Raw genomic sequence first — 26,129 nt, 5'->3', positions numbered from 1 at the left:
AACATCCTAGTAGCTCTAATTGAACAAGTTTACACATCAGAACTTGATCAATGCATGAAAACTTCTAAAGAAATTTGTAAGTTAATTTTTACTATATTATTATAACAATATCTATTGTAACCATATATTTTGAATTATTTATTATCATCCTCCATTGACAACAATTGTAACAATTGTCATTGACAAACTCTCAAAATAAATTGTCTCAACAATGAATGGAAACTAAAAGAAAAATCATTGATTTTATTATTGTTGATGAAAAGCATGTACGACACTTTATTACTCTTATTAAATTAAAATAAATTAGTAGCTACAACAAAAAATAATACATATGCATTTAATTAATTTAGAATTAGATGTCTATAATGCTTTATTTTTTTTAATAAAAATATTCATTATAAAAAAAATTAAAAAGAAATATAATTTCATTAGTTATATTATCTTTATTTTATACCATTCAAAGATTCCTTAGCTTCAAATTTATTAATTTATTATATTCACTACATTGTCCATTGTCTTCTTTTTATATTATCTTGTAATTAAATATCAAAGTTATAATATAAAACATGTTATATATATTTATTTACCAAGTATTTTATACAAATATAATACATATTAATATTTTGTTTAATACTTTCACATGATAACCTACGACACACATCTCACAATACATGAAACATGCATGTAGGGAAAAAACTGTCACTACTAAATATCAATAGGTGTTTGTAAGATAAAGAGTTTATATTACAACTAAAATCCCAGTCATGTACACAGCAAGGTAACTCTAAAGCTTTCTACACCATAATCTCATCATTGCATGATGAATCCCTCTATGTTGCCACCAGTAACCTAACTGCACATGACACACTACCAATAAAAATAAAAGGAAAAAAAAAGAGAGGACATGTACTGAAGATGAAAACAATGACAATGCTACCCAAAAGAGAATTAAGAAGAATTAGAGAAATTTAAACCAAAAGTAGTATTTATTTAGACTATCGCTTTAAGACTAAGTATTTAGACTGGCGTTATTACAAAATTGCAAACATTTATTTTAGTGACAATTATAATCAATCTCTCATATATTATCTTGAATTTATATACTTTAAATTACTGATTTAAATAAACAGATTCAACATTTATTTACCAATGCATAAACATCTTCTATATAATATTGCATTGATATACTTTGAAATACTTATTTAAAACTAATCATTCGGTATGATCCTATTCGCGCAAAGCGCATAAAAAAAAACTAGTTAAGTATAATTCGGAGTAATATTTAGTTTGTACGAACAATTATTTTTTTTTATTAGTAATGATACTTTTCTTTTACAAGAAAAAAAAAAAAATGCCCTACGCCCCTAAGGCTTTGGTCTAGTGAAAGAGAAGAAATTAAAAGTCGTTTCCTGCTTGAAAGTTTATCATATGAAACAAAAAGAAAAAAAAAATTAAAGTTTGAATCTTGGCAGCGGTAGTGTGGGGATTATGCTTAAAGTGGGCATCAGCATTTGGTCTTATCTGTTGAGTCATTGAATTACTATAATAGACATCTTTCTAAATGCTCTCTGTTAAGTCGGGGTGTGGGGGGCCTTTAAGATTGGGGATTCAACTTCTTGGGAGAAGAAGAAAAAAAAAAGAAAATCTGATCTGTTGGCGTTAAGTAGTAATCAGAAGTTGAAGGGGGACAACATAGCATCCTCAACTGCATGTATGTAGGTCTGATGATGGCAGTGGATCTGTGACAACATTCTAATATACCAACAACTGCCCTTTCGTAGCCTTTAATGTTTATAGACATGTTCTGGCATAGCCTTAGCATGGTTCAACTTTTGATCACAACGTGATATATGAGGATATGATGCATATGGGGTAACACAACACCCTACGTGTATATATCACCTTGATATTTCACTAATTAATCATCCTCGATCTTAACCTATTCACTAAGAGTAAGACTACTTTTGAAGTTAGGTCTAATCCTATGCATTTGCCTTTGTAAAATGTACAATCTCATAATACATAGACAATCCAATAAGCGCCTAAGCCCTTTCCTAAAACACTTCTATTTAATTTGTACTGGATACGATGGTACAATCAATGAAGCTTGTGAGTCCGTCAACAAATAAGAGTAAATTTCAATTTTGGTTCTGTGACTATTGAAGTCTTGTTAATTACAATCCATGACTTTTAAAACTGTTAATTTTGTATCTTAACTATTCAATTTTTATCAATTTTGGTCACTCCAGCTAAATTGTCATTCAAATCTCACTGAAAATTTTTAATTAGCTAATTAATCTTTAATCTAAGGAGTAATTTCGTCTTTGTATGGCTCCGCCATCTCCGACCAGCTAAACACCACCGCAACCAACCAATCTCGAGCCGCCGCGACCAGAACCTCTGCTACCAACCCGCGACGGCGGCCTGCGACTCCGGCCTCGAGGTCGGCATCCTCCACGGCGGCAAGAGGGTCTGGCAGAGGTTCACGCCGGGCTTCACCTTCGTGCTCGTCAGGCAGAGGTTCACGCCGTTCTCAGTTTAGCGGTCTATCACGAGATTTGGGGAAGGTGTTGATGATGGTCAAGCAGAGTTGAAAATGCCAGTGAGAGTTGTGGAGACTTCATCGTCAGGCAGAGGATGATCGGGAAGGTGTTGATGATGGTCACGCCATTTTCAGCTCGAGATATCACGTCAAGCAGAGGTTCACGCCGTGCTATTGACCGCCGCCGCCGGAATCCTCGCCATGGGTGCTAGCGGCGACCGCCCCGCCGGCGAGTCCACCAAGTAGTACATCCTGGGATTCATGCTGAAAAAGGGATAGTGACGAAATTGTCCCTTAGATTAAAGATTAATTAGCTAATTAAATTTTTCCGGTGAGATTTGGCCACTAATTTGACCGGAGTGACCAAAATTGATCAAAATTGAATAGTTAAGGTACTAAAATAATAGTTTTAAAAGTTGTGGATTACAATTAACAAGACCCCAATAGTCATTTGTAATGAGATTAATGCTCTAATGTAACAAAAATATGGAATAATCTCATTTGTCCATCAAGGTTGATCAAGGACTCAAAAATAAAGGAAAATGGTGAAAAATGCAATGCCATTTTCATAATTACTACGGCGCACTAGACAAAGTTTCACAGTGCATTCTTTAATATGTATTAGTGCACTGTGATATATGAGTAAATGCATTCTAAAGTTTTGCCTAATATATCATAACAATTATGAAAATGTTATCATATTTTTAAAATTTTTCAATTAAGAAAAAGCTAACTCCTTATACTCAAACTATAAGTATGTTGGTTGAATTATATTGACATTTATATATATATATATATATATATATATATATATATATACATGGTTGCAAAAATTACGCCTAGGATCGACGCCTAGATTATCACCGGAATTGGTGTTCTAGGAGACCGATTAGACATATTTTCTTTTTTTTTTAGATGGGTTATTTCGCTCAAAACCACAACGTTTTGAGCAAAATAATCCTAAATCGTTCAAAACGACGTCGTTTCTCTATGATTTTATGAATTGATTTGGAAGTTTTAAACTAAGTTGATACTTTGTGAATTGTGACTTTGTGGAATTGCGTTTTGATACTTTAAATTTTTATAAAATTTACAATTTCAGGTGTTTTTAGGTTAATATTTAATATTTTAATATTAACTATATATATTAAAGTATGGGGTCACACAAATGTAAATGCGTGGGTCGGATCAATATGCAAATGTAATACTTATACTAACAAATGTAATACTTTTACATCAAAATGTAAAATTATTACATTTTTCCTCAAAAGTATTACATTTTCTCATATAAGTAATAAGCATTTTATTCTTAATTTAGTACTCCGTATTACATTTGCTAGTATAAATATTACATTTCATCTTGATCTGACTTGTCTCACAAACAAAGACCTGTGAGATGGTCTCACACAAATTTTTTCCTAAAGTATTAACTAATTTATAATTATCAAGTCTTAGCATTCAAAAAAAAAAAAATCAAGTCTTAAACAAAATTTAAAAAAAGCGCGGGGGCGCCTAGAAATTTTTTCAACTTGGTATATATATCGTTTCTTTTAAACTCAAGATTCGACCTGATCAAGAGTATCCTTATCAGTTGAGGTTATTTCTCAGTTATTTCTGGGTCCCAGCATCCACCTCATCCTCCACCATCTCATTTAATCACAAAAAAACCCTTCTCCACATCAGTTTTGAGTTATTTCTCAGTTTTTTATGGACCCACCATTTAGCCAACTATATTTTAATTATTTCTCTTACCTACTGGGCCCACAAATATACCATACTTTGCAGGAGAAATATTTTTGAAATAACTCCTCCCCACATCAGCTATTAACTTTGGGTGAAGAGAATTCATGTAGAAATAACCCCTAAATAACTACTAGTGTGGATGCTCTTACTTAGAGCATCCACATTAGTTGGGAAGAATGTGGGGATAATGTAAGAGTGATTAGGAAAGAGAATGGGGGAGGGGAAAGAAAAAAAAAAGAAAAAAATAGAGAAAATTGATTTAAAAAAAAAAAAAAAATTAATGCTGTCAGGCGCGCCGACTGGCGCGCTTGACGCACCACCGGGCGCATGCAGTGCACGCGCCCGGCTTTTGCCCAAGGCTGTGCGCGAAACGCGCACAGCCTTGCTTCTTCTTTTATTTATTTATTTTTTTTTATTTTTCCGACAATATGCCTTCATTTGCAGAATAAATATTTTCTAATTATCACCACTCCACATTAGCTATTATCTCTTGTAAGAAAGAATGCAAACTAAAATATCTCCCTATTATCCACTAGTGTGGATGCTCTTAGTGATCGATTTCTTAACATAAGCTGATCGTTACTCCATTCACAGAATTTAAGCCTAAAACATTATTTAATGGAAAGCAAATTCCAAAGACATATTGTTGGGTGTATATTCGATTTCTTAACATAAGCTGATCGTTACTCCATTCACAGAATTTAAGCCTAAAACATTATTTAATGGAAAGCAAATTCCAAAGACATATTGTTGGGTGTATATTGACATTTTGTGGATATCAATGATAGATATTCAAAGGTTGAGGGAGCAAGAGAGCATCCTCAACTGCAGTTATGTAGCTCCTTTTGTGGCAGTGGACCTGTTACAACATTCTTAAATACCAACAACTGCCCTGCCCTACTCTTTAATGTCTGTAGCAAGACATGTTAACAATAACAAATTAATTAATATATGATACACAATTCATGTGGTACACAATAATTCAAGCTCGATCTAACCCCAAAATTACGTTACGACTTTTTTATTTTACTTTGCACATAATGTAAATATTAAATTTATAATGTGGAATGGGCAGAAGTTTGCCTGGGATGATTTTAGGAGGAGATTTCCTAAAAGGAATTTGGGTGGAAGTTTGCCTAAGGGACTTGGGTGGAGGTTTGCCTAAGGGACTTGGGTGGAGATTTGCCTAAGGGACTAGTTCTGAGCTTAAGTTTTGGAGAAAACTTGCAGGGAAAGAAATAGCATTATAGGCACATAGGTTCTAGCTTGGAAAATTCTAGACTCATGAATGGCTATAAATAAGGCAACATCCTTCATCAGATTATCCCATCCCATCCTTTCTCATCTCATACGAAATATACAGAGAGTATAGCAAAATTCTGTAGAGAAAAATAGAGAGTTATATTTGTAATTCCTATTGTTTTATCCTTTTGCCAATACAGAAAAAAATTCTTCTTCAATTTTCTTTGCTCCGTGTATGATTTATTTTAAATCTTACACTAGAATTTATTCTCAATATTTTCCAGTTCAAGTTGCTATTGTAAATTTGGTGTTGTGAACCAGTTTCGATCCTAACAAGTGGTATCAGAGCCTCAGGTTGGTTCATAGATATATCTTTTTGTATTGTTTATGTTAGAATAAATACTGGTAAATTCTCAAGGTCGGTATTATTCTATTATACAATACTATTTAGATATATTGTTAAGGATTTGAATCAAGAACATCACTTATAATGGCGGCGAAGTACGAAATTGAAAAGTTCAGAGGGAACAATTTCTCTTTGTGGAAAATGAGAATGAAAGCAGTTCTCAGGAAAGATAACTGCGTAGCAGCAATTGAAGAAAGACCAGCCGATTTCACTGACGATGCGAAGTGGACAGAAATGGATAGCAACGCTATTGCCAATCTGCACTTAGCACTTGCTGATGAAGTTTTGTCAAGTGTGGCGGAAAAAAGTACGGCAAAAGAGGTATGAGATACTCTCGTAAATTTGTATGAGGCCAAATCACTGCACGACAAGATCTTCTTGAAGAGAAAATTATACACTCTCAGGATGATGGAGACATCCTCAGTAACTGAGCACATCAACACTCTATTTTCACAACTCTCGGCTTTGAGTTATAAAATAGAAGTGAATGAACGTGCTGAAATCTTACTCCAAAGTCTACCGGATTCATATGATCAACTCATTATCAATTTAGTCAACAACAAGGAGATACTTGTCTTCGATGATATTGCAGCTGCGGTTCTTGAAGAGGAAAGTCGGCGCAAAAACAAAGAAGGCAAAGTTGGAATTTCACAACAATTCCAGGCGTTGACAGTGACGAGAGGAAGATCAACGGTGTCTGGCTCCATTGGGAGTCACAACCGAGGTAGATCAAAGTCAAGGGGTAAGAAGAATGTCAAGTGTTTTCACTGTGGCAAAAAGGGGCACTACAAGAATGAGTGTTGGCAACTCAAGAAGGATGAGACCAAAGGCAAAAATCCCGAGACATCAAATGCTCAGGGATGTGTTGTGAGTACATCGGATGAATGCGAAGTTTTATTTGGTGAAGCAGCAACGCTTGTTGAAGGCAGGAAAAGTCTAGCTGATGTTTGGCTAATGGACTCGGGAGCAACATGGCATATGACCTCACGGAAAGAATGGTTTCATGAATATAAACCTGTCTCTGGAGGATCTGTGTTCATGGGAGACGACCATGCCTTAGAGATTGCTGGCTTAGGTACTATTAAACTAAAAATGTTTGATGGTACGGTTCGCACTATCCAAGAGGTACGACACGTGAAGGGCCTGAAGAAAAATCTATTGTCTCTAGGACAATTAGATAGCCGTGAATGTAAAATTCACATTCAGGATGAGATCATCAAAGTAATCAAGGGCGCGCTTGTTGTGATGAAAGCTGAGAAGATAGCAGCCAATCTATACATGCTTAAAGGAGAAACACAACTACAAGGAGAAGCAGCTGTTGCAGCAAACAATCTTATAGAGGAATCAACGATGATGTGGCATCAGAAACTTGGCCACATGTCGGAACGAGGTCTAAAGATTCTTGCTGATCAACATCTTCTTCCGGGGCTAACAAAGGTATCATTACCCTTTTGTGAGCATTGTGTTACAAGTAAGCAGCATAGATTGAAGTTCGAGAGCTCTAAAGCAAGGAGCAAGGCTATCTTGGAGCTGATCCACTCTGATGTTTGGCAAGCACCAGTTATATCCCTGGGAGGTGCAAAATATTTTGTATCCTTCATCGACGACTACTCGAGGAGATGTTGGGTGTATCCAATCAAACAGAAGGCGGATGTATTTGAAGTTTTCAAATTCTTCAAAGCGCGTGTGGAACTTGAATCCGAGAAACGGATCAAGTGTTTGAGGTCGGACAATGGAGGAGAATATACTAGTGATGAATTTGGTAAATTCTGTTTGCAAGAAAGTATCAAACGACAGTTCACAGTGGCGTATACTCCACAACAAAATGGAGTGGCAGAGCGGATGAACAGAACCTTGTTGGAAAGAACAAGGGCAATGTTGAGGACTGCAAATTTGGCGAATTCATTTTGGGCTGAAGCAGTCAAGACCGCCTGTTATGTGATCAATCGGTCACCATCAACAGCAATTGATCTGAAAACGCCAATGGAGATGTTGACGGGTAAGCCATCTAGTTATTCTCACTTAAATACATTTGGAGTCCGGCATATGTGGTATACAACGCCCAAGAAACATCAAAACTTGATCCAAAGTCAAGAAGATGCGTTTTCTTGGGGTATGCTGATGGAGTGAAGGGGTATCGCCTGTGGGATCCCACTGCCCATAAGGTTATCATCAGCAGGGATGTTCTATTTGTAGAAGGGAAGGTACAAGAAGGTGAAAACACTGGGAAAGAGAAACCAGTGATAGCTACAGTACAAGTTGAGGGAAGGAAGGAAGAAGAAATTCCAGTTTCCCCTGAGACAACAATAGAGCATGATGAACAAGAGCAAGTTGAGTCTTCAACTTCAGAAGTTCGACGATCAACTCGGGAGAGGAAGCAACCAGTTTGGCACTCAGATTATTCTATGGAGGGAAATGTTGCATACTGTCTACTAACAGAAGATGGTGAGCCTTTAACTTACCATGAGGCTATTAAAGGTCCAGATGCATCTCTGTGGATTATAGCAATGCAAGAAGAAATCGAAGCTCTCCATAAGAATAAAACATGGGAACTTGTCCCGTTACCACAAGGAAGGAAGGCTATTGGAAATAAATGGGTCTATAAGATCAAACGAGATAGCAACAACCAAGTGGAACGGTATCGTGCTCGATTAGTTGTGAAAGGATTTGCTAAAGAAGGAGTTGATTTCAACGAGATATTTTCTCCTGTTGTACGACTTACAACAATTCGAGCAGTCCTAGCGATGTGTGCTGTGTTTGACTTGTATCTTGAGCAGTTGGATGTGAAAACTGCGTTTCTACATGGAGAACTTGAAGAAGAAATTTTTATGCTCCAACCAGAAGGTTTTGAAGAAGAAGGAAAAGGGAACTTGGTTTGCAGGTTGACCAAATCTCTATACGGTCTCAAACAGGCGCCGAGATGTTGGTATAAGAGATTTGATTCATTCATTCTGAGCCTTGGATACAACAGGTTTAATTCAGATCCTTGCGCGTATTGCAAGAGATTTGATGATAATCAGTTTATCATCTTGCTGTTGTATGTTGACGACATGTTGGTAGTAGGCCCCAACAGTGATCGTATCACGGAGATGAAGGCTCAACTGGCTAGGGAATTTGAAATGAAGGACTTGGGACCAGCAAACAAGATTCTAGGGATGCAAATTCACCGAGACAGAAATAATAGGAAGATTTGGCTCTCTCAGAAGAATTATCTGAAGAAAATCTTGCGGCGCTTCAACATGCAAGATTGTAAGCCAATTTCTACCCCTCTTTCTATTAATTTCAAGTTATCCTCAAGTATGAGTCCTAGCAACGAAGCAGAGAGGATGGAGATGTCTCGAGTACCGTATGCATCAGTAGTGGGTAGCTTGATGTTTGCTATGATCTGCACTAGACCAGACATTGCACAGGCAGTGGGAGCGGTCAGTCGATACATGGCGAATCCTGGTAGAGAGCATTGGAGTGCTGTGAAGAGGATCCTTAGATATGTCAAGGGTACCTCAGATATTGCATTGTGTTATGGAGGATCAGACTTCGTCATTAAAGGCTATGTTGATTCAGATTATGCAGGTAATCTTGATTGTAGTAAATCCACCACGGGTTATGTGTTTACTCTTGCTGGCGGAGCAGTAAGCTGGGTCTCGAAGTTGCAGTAGATTGTGGCAACTTCAACGACGGAAGCAGAATATATTGCGGCTACTCAAGCTAGTAAAGAGGCAATATGGTTGCAAATGTTATTGGAGGAGCTCGGGCACAAATTAGAGAAAATGACTCTATTTTGTGACAGTCAGAGCGCTTTGTACTTGACAAAGAATCCAGCATTTCATTCCAAGACGAAGCACATACGGGTTCAGTATCACTTTGTTCGTGAGAAGGTGGAAGAGGGTAGCGTGGATATACAGAAAATCCATACTAAAGATAACCTGGCAGAAATGTTAACAAAGCCTGTTACCAACGATAAATTCGTATGGTGTAGATCCTCAATTGGCCTAACAGGAATGCAAGCAGCAGGGGATTGGCAAAAAGGATGAAGACCCACATTATGAATTTAAGTGGGAGATTTGTAAATATTAAATTCATAATGTGGAATGGGCAGAAGTTTGCCTGGGATGATTTTAGGAGGAGATTTCCTAAAAGGAATTTGGGTGGAAGTTTGCCTAAGGGACTTGGGTGGAGGTTTGCCTAAGGGACTTGGGTGGAGATTTGCCTAAGGGACTTGGGAGGAGGTTTCCTAAGGGGCTAGTTCTGAGCTTAAGTTTTGGAGAAAACTTGCAGGGAAAGAAATAACATTATAGGCACATGGGTTCTAGCTTGGAAAATTCTAGACACATGAATGGCTATAAATAAGGCAACATCCTTCATCAGATTATCCCATCCCATCCTTTCTCATCTCATACGAAATATACAGAGAGTATAGCAAAATTCTGTAGAGAAAAATAGAGAGTTATATTTGTAATTCCTATTGTTTTATACTTTTGCCAATACAGAAAAAAATTCTTCTTTAATTTTCTTTGTTCTGTGTATGATTTATTTTAAATCTTACACTAGAATTTATTCTCAATATTTTCCAGTTCAAGTTGCTATTGTAAATTTGGTGTTGTGAACCAGTTTCGATCCTAACACATAACAGAATAGAAAATATGATCGAGTTAAGCCAAAGTAATCTCAATCGAAATTTACAAATATAGAAAATCATATATGAAACGATTAGAATGAGTAATGGTAACATTTTATTTTCTATTCTCTCTTCCAAAAGGTTGAACCCCAACCCTAAGGGCCCCCCACACCCCGGCCCGAAGAGCATTTGGGAGGATGTAAATCATGGTGACTCAATTGAACATGAACCATAGAGGCTAGACCGGAGGCTAGACCGGTGCTCATTGCGCACAAGGAGCCCCCCTCACTTTGAGAGGTTGCTCCCACACTACCACTGGTGAGACTCGATCCCTGATCATTCTTCCAAAGTTTCACCTCTATTCTCGAGTAGTGGACACGATGTTCATTATTCATTAATTATTACTCAACCTTCTTGTCCGATCAAAACTCTAGCTATGAAGGGATTACTTATATTACTTTAATGTGCATTTTTATTATGACTTACTAATTTATATCTCTACTTGTGTATTTGAATCTCATTACTCTCGACTTTGATATAATCTAATATATACCCTGTGTGGACAGGGCTTCCCATGCAACCGTGTGGTCACTCACCATTAGGTACACATAAATGCACCACAAAGTGTTTGAAAATATATCATTAAGTGTGATGCATTTTTTTTTAGTGTGTTGTGCATTTCATCCAGTCATTTCTGAATACTATGTGGTGCATTTATGCATACCAAATGGTGCAATTTTTTTTATTAGAAGGGAAGAGAGACACCCACATATACAAGTTAATATGCCTCCGCCGAGACTTGAACCCACCTTCTCCCACATAAGGGAGCAACCTAGAAGCCCTATCCGCATTTGATACAATATATATATATATATATATATATATATATATATATATATATATATATATATATATAAAGAAATGTCAAATTATTATAATCATTTGTTTGGCTTAATGTTTTTCCGTTGTTTAAATTTTTTTTAGGTGTATCTAATATAATGGAGACAAGTTATTGAATTTAAATTCAAATCCAAGTTTACTTTTTGAAAGAGGTTTATTTTTATCATACAAAGTATACTTATGAACTTAATTTTTGGAATTTTTTTTTTTTTGGATGGTCAAATTATAAGACCTAAAGCCCAAATGATGCATTAAAACAAATTATAATCTAATATTTACGTGGTATTTATGCACCGCAAATTATACTGTGGAACCAGGTCCAAAACCCGCGTCTAGAATAACGGTGTCGTTAGAGGCACCGTTTCTTCAGCCAATTATATATATATATATATATATATATATATATATATATATATATATATATATATATATATATATATATATATATATATATATATATATATATATATATATATATATATATATATATATATATATATATATATATATATATATATATATATATATATTTGTAAATATAGAGTTTAAAAATTGTGAATATAGATTCAAAAATTTTGTTATACTGTTGAATATAGAGTTCTGTAATTGTGAATATAGAGTTCAAAACTTGTTAATATCTTCAAAAATTGTAAATATAGAGTTCTGTAATTTTGTATATTGAGATCTAAAATTGTGAATATAGAGTTCTAAAATTGTGAATATAGAGTTCAAAAATTATGAATATAGAGGAACGAATTCTGAAGACAAACGGCAAGGAAGCACTTTAAAAAAAAAAAAAAAAAAAAAAATCTAGACGGTGTCGTTTTGAAACAAAACGACGCCGTTTTGGACCGGTTGCAAGGTGGACACGGGTTCATGGCAACAATTGTTTATGCACTGGGTAAACCCCACTTTGTGATCTTAGTCGGCAAAGGACCACAATGAGGTAATTTTTAATTTAAAAATAATTTTTAAATAGAAAAGTTTTTAAAAAATTATATTTTATTGACTAAAATCACTATATATAATGCTTATTCACTGATACAGTAATTTAAAAAAAATCTTTATTTTTATTGGTTATATATGTATTATCCGGCCATAGCACGATTTAATAAAAGAATTTACATAATAATTAAATTTAAAAAAAAAAAAATTGCATCGTGTAGTGAATATTAGAGTAATATCTGTAGGGGATGTAACATTTTTCATATCGTTTGAGTTGAACTAAAATCAAAGTGATGATTTGACATTTGGCTGAGACGGTGTATATGCGTCAGCCTCCTGGGTATTTTGATTCTGTACATTCTGATCACGCCTGTCTTCTTCAGCGTTCTTTGTATGGGTTGAAACAGGCGCCTCGAACGTGGTTCAAGTGGCTACATGACTTTTTATTATCTGTGGGTTTTTGCTCTTCTAAAACTGATGCATCCCTGTTTCATTATTCTACTAGTGATTCGAGGATTTTTCTTCTTGTATATGTAGATGATATTATTATGATGGGTAATGATTCTACGCTGATTAATAATCTTCTGTTTTTAAGATAAGGGAGCCTAGTTCTTTCTCATTGCAGGTATATGGGTGATCTTTTTAAGCGAATGGGAATGACTGACTGTAAACTGCTTACGACTCCCGCTTCAGTGGCTTGTGTTGCGTCTTCCTCTGGCGAGCTGTTTGACAATCCCACTCAGTATAGGCAGTTGGTTGGTACGCTTCAGTATTTGACTATAACTCGGCCGGATCGATCTCTCATATGCGGACAATAGGCTGTGTCAGTTTATGCATTCTCCGATTAAGGAGCATTGGGGGTTTCTCAAGCGTGTTTTTCAATATGTCAAAGGTACACTAGACTTTGGTTTGCGCCTATGTGCTTCGATTTCTTATGATATACATGCTTTTTCATATTCGGATTGGGCTAGTTGTTCGGTGGATCGAAAGTGTACCAGTGGTTTCGTAGTGTTTCTAGGCTCTAATCTTATTTCCTGGATGTCTCGCAAGCAACGAACAATGGCTCGGTCTTCTATTGAGGAGCTTGCAGATATCTTCGCGTTTTGAATTCATCTATTACAAGGTAGTATCTGTTCTATACTTTCTATATCTATTGCAGCCCAAAGAGTCAAGACCCCACCACTAGGTTCGATCCTGTGACCTTCCCTCAAAGGGAGGCACAAAGGTGCCATCTGAGCACAAGGTGCTTGGCAGTTGTGGTTCATTATACTTCTACTTAGACTATTATTGTATAGGTGTATATATCTCTATGTACTTGTATTATCCTATTGTTACGTAAAATACATTACGCACTTCTCTCACCTGTAGGGGATGTAACATTTTTCATATCATTTCTCTGAGTTGAACTAAAATCAAAGTGATGATTTGACATGAATAATATTCAATTTTTTATACTAGATTTATAGGTGACAGTTCACTTTTAGTCATTTTTTATTAGACATCATCATTTTCTCTAAATTTATTTTAAGGGCCTAAAGAGTTAATTCCATTTTTGATACTAGATTTATAGATGACAGTCCACTTTTAGTCCTTTTTTATTAGAATATCATCATTTAGTCCCAGTATTATTGTGACATGACCACTTTTAGTCCTTCTTCAACACAATCATTATATACAAAGACATTTCAATCTTTTTTATACAAAGTAGGTTGAACCGCTATATTTTTTATGTTTTTTTTTTTTTGAAAAAAAATCTATAATTGAAGACCAAAATGCCCTTGTATTTAACGATATATAGATTGTTTTGTTGATAAATGACCAAAAATGATCATGACACAATAATACTAGGACTAAATAAGAATGTTCTAATTAAAAAGGACTTAAAGTAAATTGTCAGGCCACTTATAAATCTATGACAAAAAATAGAATTAACTCTTCAGGATTTAATAAATATATCCAATTAAAATGTGATTAATATTATTGCAATAAGCATTAACAAACCTAATATTACCTCTATAGGCCCTTGAAATAAATTTAGAGAAATTAGTTCCAGGGTTAATATGAAGAAGTTCAGAGGGCAAATCCATGAATTTTTCAATTCAAAAATGATCCCTGACATACGGTATTAATTCAATTCAGAGGGCCAAACACCTTATGTTCAAATGACATGTAGTGACTTTCCTATGTGGGAGGTCATGGCATTAAGTGTCGGGAGAGACGGTGTTAACTCTTTATGCTTGAACAGGTTGAGAAAGTATAGATAAACAAGCATTAAAAAAAAAACAATCTATATATATATATATATATATATATATATATATATATATATATATATATAGGATAGACACTTACCACTATACTAAAAGTTATAGTTAGCTAGTAGCAAAGGTGTGACCTAGCATTGATATCACTTGTTAAGATCAAACACTAACCACTACATCAAAAACTATAACTAGTAACAAAAACACAATTTTATTTTTTTACACTGTCACACATTTTCAAAAGTCAGGGTGCTGAACTTGACCCCACCAAATAATGTCCTAGTCACATGGTATTAAACTTAGCCCTTACCGACTTCCGCCCAACACATACGTATATATAACGGGTGGGGAGGGGGAGGGAGAGGGGTGAGTGGGGAGCTGTCCCCGTTGCCTCCCTTTGGATCCGTCCTTGAAGAAGTTAGTTGGATGTGATTGAAGTGGGAAACATAATGCATGCATAATTGCACAAATCTGGTCATACCAAAGACTATTTAAACAAGTCCTCCGCTTCTTAATCCTCACCTCCTTCAATTTCTCCCAGCATATAGCAAATCCACATTCCACAATCACCAACTTATGGCCGGCAACTCTCAACAACACCACATTCTCATGCTGCCCTTCATGGCTCAGGGCCACATCATACCCTTTTTGGCTTTAGCCAAAAGAATCCATCAAACAACTGCTTTCACAATCACCATTGCCACCACCCCTCTCAATGCTCAGTATCTCAGAACCACTATCTCTGCTTCGAGCCCCCCGAGCCCCCAGAGCACGGGGATCCGGGTAGCAGCCCTCTCCTTCAACCCTGCAGACCATGGGTTGAAAGCCAAAGCAGAGAACACTGAGGCCTTGGCTTTTGATGACATGTTGAAGCTGTTCAGGGCCTCGGTTTCTCTCGAGTCGCCTTTACGTGACCTCGTCTCTGAGATGACAATGGAAAATGGGAAGCCCCCACTGTGCATAATCTCTGATTCTTTCATGGGGTGGGCTAATAGAGTTGCAAAGTCTTTTGGGACTGTTAATGTGAGTTTCAACACTGGGGGGTGTTATGGCTTTGCTGCTTATTTCTCTTGTTGGCTCAATCTTCCCCACCTATCAGCCAATGATGATAATGAGTTTAGCCTGCCTGGTTTCCCGGGTTCGACCCGGTTCCATACTTCTCAGCTTCATCCCCTTCTCAGAGCTGCAAATGCCACTGATCCATGGACAATGTTCTACAGGTCTGTCATGTCTCTCTCCTTTGACTCATTTGGTTGGTTGTGTAATACAGTCAAAGAGATTGAGCCTGCTGGCACTGATATACTCAAGAACATCATAAAACTCCCTGTTTGGTGCATTGGACCACTTCTTCCCCAAGAAATGCTTAATAAAACTAGAGAATTGGAATCATCTCAAATGTGTGGAACCATAGGGGGGAATATTAATCCTGGGATTTCAGCCAAGGAATGCATTGGGTGGTTGGATATGCATCGAGACGGGTCGGTTCTATACGTTTCGTTTGGATCCCAGAACAGCATCAGTGCTTCTCAGATGATGGCATTAGCCTTGGGGTTGGAAGATAGCCAAAAACCATTCCTTTGGGTGATAAGACCTCCCACTGGCTTTGACAGGAAAGGGGAGTTTAGGTCAGAATGGTTGCCGGAAGGGTATGAAGAGAGAATGGCAAAGAACAAGAAGGGATTTCTGGTCCATTCCTGGGCACCTCAGCTGGAGATTTTATGCCACAGATCAGTGGGGGCATTCTTGAGCCATTGTGGGTGGAACTCTTTGCTGGAGAGCTTGAGCCAGGGCATCCCGATCATCGGGTGGCCATTGTCGGGGGACCAAGGGTTCAACTCGAAGATGTTAATGGAGGAAATGGGAGTGTGTATAGAGGTGTGCAGGGGGACTCAGAGTAGTATCAGCAGAGATGATGTGAAGAGGGTTGTGGACACAGTTTTGGAGAAGGGAGGGGAGGGAGAGGAGATGAAGAAAAAAGCAATTGAAATTGGGGAGATGATTAGAGGAGCTGTGAGAGAAGAAGAAGATGGAACCACTAAAGGAAGTTCCCTTTTAGCAATGGATGATTTTGTGTCTGCCCTTCTAGCTAGAACAACTATTTCATCACCATGAATCCATGATTTCTTATACCTGAATGATTCCATGTAATTCTTTATAAGGTAGTATCTGTTCTATGTTTTTTTCAATCTTTTTCGGCCTAAAGAATCGATGCCCCACCACCGACCAGAGTTCAATCCTGTGACCACCCATTTAGAATAGTAACCAGAAACCAGACACCACAGTAACAAGTGATTTTAAAACTTCCCCTTGAGTTTTTGTATGAAATTGGCAACAATCAAGACCTGAAGTAGATCATATTTACTTCCACAACTTGTGGGATCAATCCATCATTTTGCAAATACACATACAATAGAAAGGGCTCAACAAATACAAGCCCCAGTGCAACAACTGCACTCTCAACCGAGCACTTAATCCTATATATCTACAAACTGATTTCAATCAAGAAGAGACTCAAGATTGGTTTCCAGCTTCCAGAAGAGCTTCTCTGCCAGAGCCAGAGCCATTGCCCCGAGCCCTCGCCTTCCAGATCCTCTCGACTTCCTCAAACGTCAGCCCCTTTGTCTCGGGTACAAAAGCCACCACAAATCCAAATGCGGCTATGGCTATAACTGCAAGTATCAAGAATGTTGCACCGGTGCCCACTGCTTCGGCTAACGAGAGAAAACTCTGTGCTACTATGAGATTGGATATCCAGTTAACGGTGGCAGACATTCCACCACACATTCCCCGGTATGCTTCAGGGTATATTTCTGAGTTCACGGTCCATGGAACAGGCCCCATACCGGGTGCAAAGAAGGCAATGTAAAGAGCCAAACCTAGAACTGCAATCCATCCATAGACCCCAGTAGTACCCGTGCTAGAAGAAGGCTGCAAGATGAAGGCTACAGCAAGAACAACGAGGGAAACAATCACGCCAGATAGACTTGTGAGGGCCAACTTTCTACGACCATAATGGTCAATGAGGTAGATTCCCAGAATTGTACCCATGGCATTCATCAGCGCAACAATAAGAGAGAGTAGTAACGCTAACTGGTTTGAGCTGAACCCAGCCATTTGCACAATTGTTGGACTATAGTACATCACGGTATTGATGCCAGTGAACTGTTGAAATGCCTGCAAAACCATATTGACTACTTTACTGGCCTCTTAAATTACAGAATATGCAAGTATAAATAAGAGGAACGTCAAATCGTCAATGTAGAAATACAAATGTTTCGCCCGCATGGACAGTTCAACTGGTCGTAGTAGTGAAACTTGTCATAAGAGACCAATGATAGAGCCTCACCAACAACAGTGTGGGAGCAACCTCTCAAAATGAGGGGGACTACTCCTGCCTTTGTTGGTTAGTTGAGTCACCATGATTTACCCCTCCACTAACTGTGGGACCGCCTGGGGTGGGCAATTCCACCTTTTGTCACAAGAAATACACAAATGTTTCATATTTTTTTCTCCGGAGTCAAATAAATACCTGTAGTCCAGCCCCAGCGAAAAATGCAAGTCTAAGCTCTTTTGATCTGAAAACATCCGAGTATCTGACAGCTTGCTTTCTGAATCTTTCTTCCTCTAATGCAGTTGCTAACTGATCAATCTCCTCTTCTAACCGATAAGGATCATAGATTTTAGAAAGCACAACAACAGCTTCTGATTTATCCTTCTGCACAGGGTTTGATTTGTAAGTATAGCTAGAAAATCAGCCAACAAAAAGCAGCAATAATTCACATTAATCAGGTATTTGTACCTTCATGTAGAGCCACCGTGGAGATTCTGGCAAGAATAGCATAAGACAGAACTGAACAATAGCTGGCACTCCAGACACTCCAAGCATCCATCTCCAAGTCCCCGGGACCTGCTCAGGCATTCAAATGGCAGAAGTTCAACCACCGTACTAAAATCTTTAAAATGACAATTGTTTAAAAACAACAGTGAATAGGTATGTAGATTTGCTAACACAGTGATGAAATTACTCAGAAATTAGAAGAAAATTAAAATTATAATTACAAATCAAACAGTTGCGGCCTAAAATATTGAGATATAAAACTACCAACAACCACAATAAGCAATTATTGAATAAACATCAAAACACAAAAAATCATAATCTCATTATCAAATAATATAATAGATAGGAAGTCAGGAACATATAGTGCTCAACAAACTGCTTTGGGAAAGACTAATCTTTAAGACCCACCAAAACTGTGTAACACGGCCTAAATTAATAACCCTGCACATAACCAAATAACACGAAATTTTCCAAATATAACACTAGCCACTAGCCAGATATACATATAGAATAATACTCTAAACATAACTAAATAACATGAAAACTTACAAATCTAATCAAGTAATCATAGTCAGAACTACCAACTATCTTAGTAACTGCAGATTAATGATGTGCTACCAAGATTCCAGAAAGCAAAAATATTCTAAAGTTTGGATAAATTTAAAATTTGCAGAAACTAAGGAACTATTCATTTAAGTTATTTGCAATGAGAAGAGAGCACAATTGTAAGCAAAGATTATATCTTAAAATCCATGAAGATCAGTGTAAGGACAAAAAAGGCACTTTCAAGGTCTTTTCAGTCAAATATGTACGATATATCTATAATGGAAGCCAAATATGCACATTCTTTAGTACAAAGTTGAAGAAGCTAATCCCAGCCACAGCATAATGAAAATGAAAAACTGAACTTAAATCTCCGGCAAAATTCTGTGGCTTTGCGAGAAAGCAAAAAATGGGAGTTCGAGAATGTAAGAAAAGCCCAATCCAGATTCCAGATAAAAAGAAAGCATTATTGTCTCATATCTGCTTTTAATAGTTTGACACTGAGGTGTTGAAACAGGAGCTCTAATGTGAAAATGTTTAAAAAAATTTAGCAGCCTATCTTCAAAAGAACTTTTGCATAAACATGTACACATTTTTATTAGATTCCAGATGGCATCAACAAAAATAGTAAAATAGTTTAAATACGTATAAAAGTTTCACTATTCAAGACCACAATTTCTTTTAGAAATCCCAAATTTGTTCAGAGCACAAAAAGTTTAGAAGATAAAAGTTGAATGGACAACAAGGCACGAATATCTGACCTCTGTGAAAGCAAGATTGACAAGATAGGAAAGAAACTGTCCACCAGTAATCATTAGCACATTGGTGCTCACAAGACCTCCCCTAATTTCAGATGGTGATGCTTCAGCAATGTATACAGGAGCAGTGACAGATGCCACACCAACCCCCAAACCAACCAGAAGTCTTCCAAGTATAAGTACATATGGATCTGGAGCAGCAGCCATAACAATGGCTCCCAGCGTGAAAACAACATCTGCTGAAAGAGTAGCTTTTTTCCGCCCATAAGCATCATTAATCCAACCTCCTGCTGCAGCTCCAATCATAGCTCCAACCAGAGCCATGCTGACAATAGTTTCCTGCCAAACAATCATCCAAAACATCAACAAATGAAACATATCTCTGCTAAAAGTGAACCTACTTCACAAGTATTAATACTATTCAGAGAAGAGCTTCTATGGTTGTGTAACAAAGAGAGGGAGTATTGAAGTAAGGGTCCGTTTGGAAAGCAGGAAAATGACTTCTGGAAAATGAGTCATTTTCCAGAAACATTTTCCTTTCCGATGTTTGGTTGCATTTTGGAAAACTTGGTGTGTTTGGTTTATTTTCTGGAAAATGAGTAGAATTGTATAATTAAACATTTTGGCAGAAAATGACTTCCGCCAAAGTCATTTTCCGCCAAAATGGCTTCATTTTGCCCAGTCAACGGAAAATGTTTTCCGTTGACTGGATTTTCCTGTTACATCCAAACACTGAAAACTCGGAAAACATTTTCCGGAAGTCATTTTCCAGGTTTCCAAACGGACCCTAAAATGAAAACAATTTTTGGTTGAACAAAATTTGAGGCTCAAATCCAGTGTCCAAATAAGATCATCATATTAGAGCTTCCCATGATTAGACAAATTACACCTGCACGCACCTTTCTATAGCAGCATGTATCATTTAATGAAAACAAAGTAAATAGGAATAGGATTCTTAATGGAAAGGAAAAAGAGAAGAGAAAAGAAAAGGAATGCAATTCCATTGTTCAATTCGTAAAAAGGATACATGTGGAATAAAAATCTGGTAGTTTGATTGGGTTAAGCAATGGAAAAAGAATGAAGAGGATTATGGTCATTAATGACTAGATATCACCATCATTCTCTGACCAAAACAATACCCAGCCATTGTTCCAGACCAAAGAACGTTGGCAGCCATAGATATCTTATTACTCTGTATTATTTTTATAAACCCTCCATGGCAATATCTGGCCATTGTTGATTTGTTGGCCAAGGATGATGATCAGGCAGGTCAGCCTGCCATTGCCCTCATCCACAATTAGTCTAGTCCAGAGAACGATGGCCATGGCCAGCTACCATTCTCTGGCCAGTGGCAGTGAGATGGATGTGCAGAAATGAGACAGCAACGAGTTTGGCCAAAAAAAAGCAGGTTTGGGCTGTTATTGAGGACATTTTTGCCAATAAAGTGGGTTGATTCCTAATCAGCCAGGAACTGCAATCACTATGGCCTATGGGGAATTCAGATTCCATGCAATCCAATTCTTAGATTGTTTGCGTAAACCAAACAAAGGAATTCATAATTACAATTCAATTCTTTATGTATTCCACAATCCAAACATGCTGTAAGTAGCCATGACTAATATCTACGTAAACTTTCTAAATAAAAATCTCTGCTCAACACAAGGGAAGTGTCACCACGATTGATTTATAAAAAATAAGCACCTGTCTTGAGATCAATCAGTTACAACAAAAGTAAACCCTTACTTGAGCGGATGAGCCTCACTCACTCAAGTTCTTTGAAGATGAGTTTTTTTTTTTTTTTTTTCCTTTAAAAAAATTACAACACAAGTTGAGTACTAGTACAAGGCACAGTACTAACAAATATGCATATCATGTCAAAAAGCTAACAAATTAAACTCAAATACCTGTAGGAAGCTGCTTTGATTCACCTCCACAAAGTCATCTTTGATGTACAAAAGTGCACCGGAAATTACACCTGCAACCAAATCAGTGCATGAGAAGCAAAACACTGAAACCTACCATTGAACAATAGCGCTCCAAAATTCCGAATTTTCAATATATATTATGCATACATGGGCTGTTTGGTAGTGCTTAATTGCATGATTGAGATCATAAGATTAAATGATACAATATTTAGGCCTCTGGTGAAGATAAAAATTGTACCAAATAAATCAATAGTCCATAATTAAGTTGAACCCAAGTAGGTAAGAGATTATTCACAATCCATACTCACAAACCACACTATCATAATTTTTACCCAAGAGACACAACAATGTTATCCATTAGGGTTCATGCAACCAAATCGTTTATTAAAACTTTTCAAAAGAATTTACCAAACCTTTAAAAAGAATTTTGGTTCATGAGACATTATCAAATACATTTTTTTGTTACTGAGACATGGTTGAAAAGGATAATGGATATAGGTCAAAGAGTAATGAATTAGTTATGCCTAAATTGTAACGTTTATCCGTTACTATTATTATAACATTAGGATAAGTTATGATAATATTCAGTATTTGATATGTGGTGCAACACTAATAACCTAATAGCTAGACTACCATTATGATTAGGAGTCTAGTTAGGGTTTAGGAGACCTAAAGACAATCAACCACATTGATGGTCAGTGGTTATATAAGGTCACTAGTCCTCTCACTGCTCACACTACATACCTCATACACCATCTAGAGAGAGCTGAGTAAAGTGAGAGACAAAATACTCGTTATCTCTGCAGCAGTCCGGATCGTTCAACCGTGTTAAGAGCTATGGCTGGAGGTTAGTCGATCCTATTATCACATATTATATGATGCATGTGATATTTTAGTCTAACATAAATACCATGTTACCCTGTGTCTCAACCAATAATAAATTATCAAATCACCATTTCAATGAATAAAGGGGAAAATGCATTTTTAGTCCCTCAATTGTTCCTTACTAGCCGTTTTAGTCCTTAACTTTTTACCGTTACAATAACACCCCTAACTCTTCAAAAAAAGTTACAGTTTTAACTCCTGAACAACAAAACTATTAGACTCTATTAAAAATTTACTTAGTACATATTTTAAAATTTTATTATCTTTATTAACTTTTTCAATTTTGACATTTCATTTGCAAAAATAGAGAATTAACAACATTCTTCTCTAAATTTTTTATCTTCAATTGTAGTATGTTGTGCCTAATTTCCTACACCAACATGTTAAAATCAAGTTTTTTTTACAAATGAAATATTGAAACTAAAGAAGATTATATTTAAAAAAAAAAAACATTAAAAAGTACTAAAATATTCATGTACTAAGTAAAATGTTTATAGAATTTAATAATTTTGTTGCTTAAGGGGTTAAATCTGCAACTTTTTAAAAGAATTAGGAGTAAAAATGCATTTTTTTCCATTAATAAATAAAAAGAAATATTAATTTGGAGAGAGAGAATATATTATTATCACTTTCCATTTACTCACTATTTACTTATTAAAATGACAATTTATTATTGATTGAGACTTATATTGACACTAGTATTTTCTATGCGCGATGCGCAAAAATAGGTGCCCAATATTAGTACTTTATATTTTATATTAAAATTTTGAATTTATTTAGATTTTAGATATTTAAATTATTGTAAATAATGTAAATAATAATAATAATAATATAAAACATTTTAATAAATTTAATATTTATAATTTAGGAATTAACTAAGTAACTAATATATAACTCAATTATATAACGTGTATAAATTATAATTATTATTGAAGAAGATAATAAAATATATGATGGATACATGTGCATGGTAACAATAGTGAAAAAAATAACGGAAGTTATAACGGTAGGGGTATGTTTGTCCAAAATATTGTATAGTACCACTTTTATAGTATAATAATGTATTAAAAAGAAAACGTAACGAAAAAATGGACATAAATAAAATGTATAACTATCATTCACAATATTATTTTTTAGATTAGATTAGATTAGATGCCGCATCGCCGTGTACCAAATCCTATCTCCTATGTCATAAGGAAAATGCTCCAAATTAATATATCAGAAATGATTTGATATATGAAGAATGTAACAATTACTTTATACTTTTACGTTACCTGTTCACCTCGAGTTAATTATTGTAAAAATAAACAATAAAAAAGAAAATTGAACAGAAGTAATATTATCCATTAGTAAAACACGTTTGTTAAAACAAATAAACCATAACAAAAGAGGGGCACTGTAAGAATTGATCGCTTTTGTGGACTAGAATAGACTATGGAAAGCTAAGAAATACTCCATAACTTAGTATCTCCAATTTTAGTTTATTTAATTTTTAATTACTATTAATTCTGTTACAATTTAGTATTTGTCCATACATTATCAAGCTATTGAAGCATAAAAAGTCAATAGTCCTGTTTGGTAAATGGCTGTTAGCTATTAGCTGATTGGGTTAGAGAGTATGACTAGTTGATAACATTAACTGATTGTAGAAAGGTGTTTCATAAATTAACTTAGTTTAGTATAATTTCTTTTCTAAAAAAATTAATTGAAAAAGTTACTTTAACAGGGCGTTTGGTTGGAGGGATTTTAAATTCCCTTCCCACTTAATTCCCACCTAATTCCAAAGACCATTAAATTCCGTAGTTTGGTTGGAGGGAATTGCAATTCCATGGAATTAAAATCCCATGTCCCCCCTGGTATTTTAATTCCTAGGAAAAAAAGATAGTGATGAGTCAAAATTACCCCTGCCTTTTTTTATCCTAAAATTAATGTCTAACAACAATAATGAACATTTTTTACTTTATACTACTTATTCCCTTTCAATTCCCATGTATACCAAACATTGGAATTGAAATTCCCAGTAATTCTATTCCTGTCAACCAAACACTGGAATTTAAATTCCCACTTTATTCCCAGTAATTCAACTCCCATAGAATTACAATTTCTTTCCCACATAATTCTCCCCCTCCAACCAAACGCCCTGTAAGTAATTTTTTGAATTTTAACTAATTAACCATATACTTATATTGATTTTTAAATTAAGTCAAACAGTATTCAATGTCCCACCACTAAGGATTCAAGACCTCTCATTTGGAAAGCTACAATTATGTGGGCTCTACGGCAAGGTTTTGGCTTAGTTTATTTAATTTAATTAGATAAAAACATAAAATGAAAAAGCAAGGTAAAATAGAAAGTAATCCGTAAAATAATACGGAGTATAATAAATAAATAAATATCAATACATCAAAATCAAAACCGAAAAAGAATAGTAAATTTGAATGCAAAATGGTTATTCATTTTCCTTTCCAATTTAAGCTAATACCTGTATCGTAGCCAAAAAGGAGACCCCCAATACCGGCAGTGATGGTCAAACCCAGAACATAAGGATTGCTAAAATATGTAACTTTCCGATCGCCGGCGTCTAAGTACCCTGAACTGCCAGGCATGGATTCGATCGTCATTTTTCTTCAATTTCTCTACTACTATACCCTTACGCTCGCAATCGAAATTAGGGAGTGAAATCCCAACGGATAAGGAAACTGAGGCCTTAAATGGGAATTCCTCGATTTCCGGACTTAATGTCTGAGAAAATAGGGAATAATATTGTGGAAGCAAATTGGAAAAGGCGATATGGATTTGCTGTTATTTCTCTCCGGCGAAGGTAGCTGCGAGGCACGGCTCCGGCACCGGCGCCGCCGGGGGCTGGTTGAGAATTGCCTTGAGAACGGAGAGAGAAGCAAACCGGAAAACGCAAAAAAAAAAATGTGATGACTACTCAACGCAAATGGACGGTGTTTTATACTGTGATATGATTTTGCATATACCCGCGGGTGAGTCACAGCTTTTTTTTTTTTTTTTTTTTTTTTATGAGAGTAAATGGAACGAAATATTTTTTTCCCGCAATTAGATAACAAAAAACTTGAGGAATGAAAGATATGTTTACTTCTACCATTTTTTCTTTTAAAAATTTTAAAAATAAATTTTATATTTAAAAAAAATAAAAAAATCACTTTTTTGCTGTTTTTTTTTTAAATAAATGTAATTTTATCTATATAGATAAAATTATTAATTCATTTATTTATTAATTTCTATTATCTGCCTACTCACCATTACCACCTATATAAATATCTATCCACATCTATCATCACGTACTCACCACATTCACATCATTATCTAATCACGTATGAGTGTATGACACGCATCTACATATTATTATGATTATATTCATTATTATCTTCCCTTACTTCGTAGTCTATCATCTATTTTCTCTATTTCATATTTAATATACCAATGTATCCTACTTACTTAAGCATTGTTCATATTATCTTAATTCTTGGTATCTAAATTAGTTTTTAGATTATGAGTG

The 26,129-nt window shown here is 35.8% G+C and overlaps 3 protein-coding genes across 4 annotated transcripts; 2 read left to right on the top strand and 1 right to left on the bottom strand.

Moving 5' to 3' along the window:
* The first annotated feature begins 10,014 nt into the window (after positions 1-10,014).
* LOC109167858 (uncharacterized mitochondrial protein AtMg00810-like) lies at positions 10,015-13,500 on the top strand. Its single transcript, XM_019316930.1, has 3 exons — positions 10,015-10,109; positions 13,019-13,148; positions 13,243-13,500. The coding sequence occupies exons 1-3, from the start codon at positions 10,015-10,017 to the stop codon at positions 13,498-13,500; spliced, it is 483 nt and encodes a 160-aa protein (XP_019172475.1).
* Positions 13,501-15,038: 1,538 nt separating this feature from the next.
* On the top strand, positions 15,039-16,872 carry LOC109167938 (UDP-glycosyltransferase 92A1-like). The gene has a single exon (XM_019317021.1). It carries the CDS (start codon positions 15,231-15,233, stop codon positions 16,764-16,766), a length of 1,536 nt encoding a protein of 511 aa, XP_019172566.1. The 5' UTR covers positions 15,039-15,230; the 3' UTR covers positions 16,767-16,872.
* A 102-nt stretch (positions 16,873-16,974) lies between these two features.
* LOC109167939 (inositol transporter 1) lies at positions 16,975-25,545 on the bottom strand. Of its 2 annotated transcripts, XM_019317022.1 has the most exons (6): positions 25,086-25,545; positions 21,698-21,768; positions 19,797-20,132; positions 18,454-18,561; positions 18,184-18,369; positions 16,975-17,828 (listed from the first exon to the last, which is right to left on the bottom strand). In XM_019317022.1, the coding sequence occupies exons 1-6, from the start codon at positions 25,222-25,224 to the stop codon at positions 17,166-17,168; spliced, it is 1,503 nt and encodes a 500-aa protein (XP_019172567.1). In that variant the 5' UTR covers positions 25,225-25,545; the 3' UTR covers positions 16,975-17,165. The 2 variants fall into 2 exon arrangements, with proteins under 2 accessions (XP_019172567.1, XP_019172568.1); XM_019317023.1 differs by lacking the exon at positions 25,086-25,545 and having other exon boundaries at positions 19,797-20,135; positions 21,694-21,768.
* Between the last annotated feature and the right edge of the window lie 584 nt (positions 25,546-26,129).

This window comes from Ipomoea nil, unplaced genomic scaffold, assembly GCF_001879475.1.
Source record: "Ipomoea nil cultivar Tokyo-kokei standard unplaced genomic scaffold, Asagao_1.1 scaffold3170, whole genome shotgun sequence".
NCBI lineage: Eukaryota > Viridiplantae > Streptophyta > Magnoliopsida > Solanales > Convolvulaceae > Ipomoea > Ipomoea nil.
The sequence above is the reverse complement of the archived record's forward strand: the minus strand, read 5'-3'. Positions and strand labels throughout refer to the sequence as shown.

Coding starts and splice junctions, on each gene's coding strand:
- LOC109167858 (XM_019316930.1), top strand. CDS start 10,015: ATGTGGAATGGGCAGAAGTTTGCCTGGGATGATTTTAGGAGGAGATTT. Junction 10,110..13,018: donor CCTAAGGGACTTGGGTGGAG/GTTTGCCTAAGG, acceptor TTCTCATTGCAG/GTATATGGGTGATCTTTTTA. Junction 13,149..13,242: donor CCACTCAGTATAGGCAGTTG/GTTGGTACGCTT, acceptor TCTCCGATTAAG/GAGCATTGGGGGTTTCTCAA.
- LOC109167938 (XM_019317021.1), top strand. CDS start 15,231: ATGGCCGGCAACTCTCAACAACACCACATTCTCATGCTGCCCTTCATG.
- LOC109167939 (XM_019317022.1), bottom strand. CDS start 25,224: ATGACGATCGAATCCATGCCTGGCAGTTCAGGGTACTTAGACGCCGGC. Junction 18,562..19,796: donor TCAATCTTGCTTTCACAGAG/GTCAGATATTCG, acceptor ATGCCTGAGCAG/GTCCCGGGGACTTGGAGATG. Junction 17,829..18,183: donor TCGCTGGGGCTGGACTACAG/GTATTTATTTGA, acceptor ATGGTTTTGCAG/GCATTTCAACAGTTCACTGG.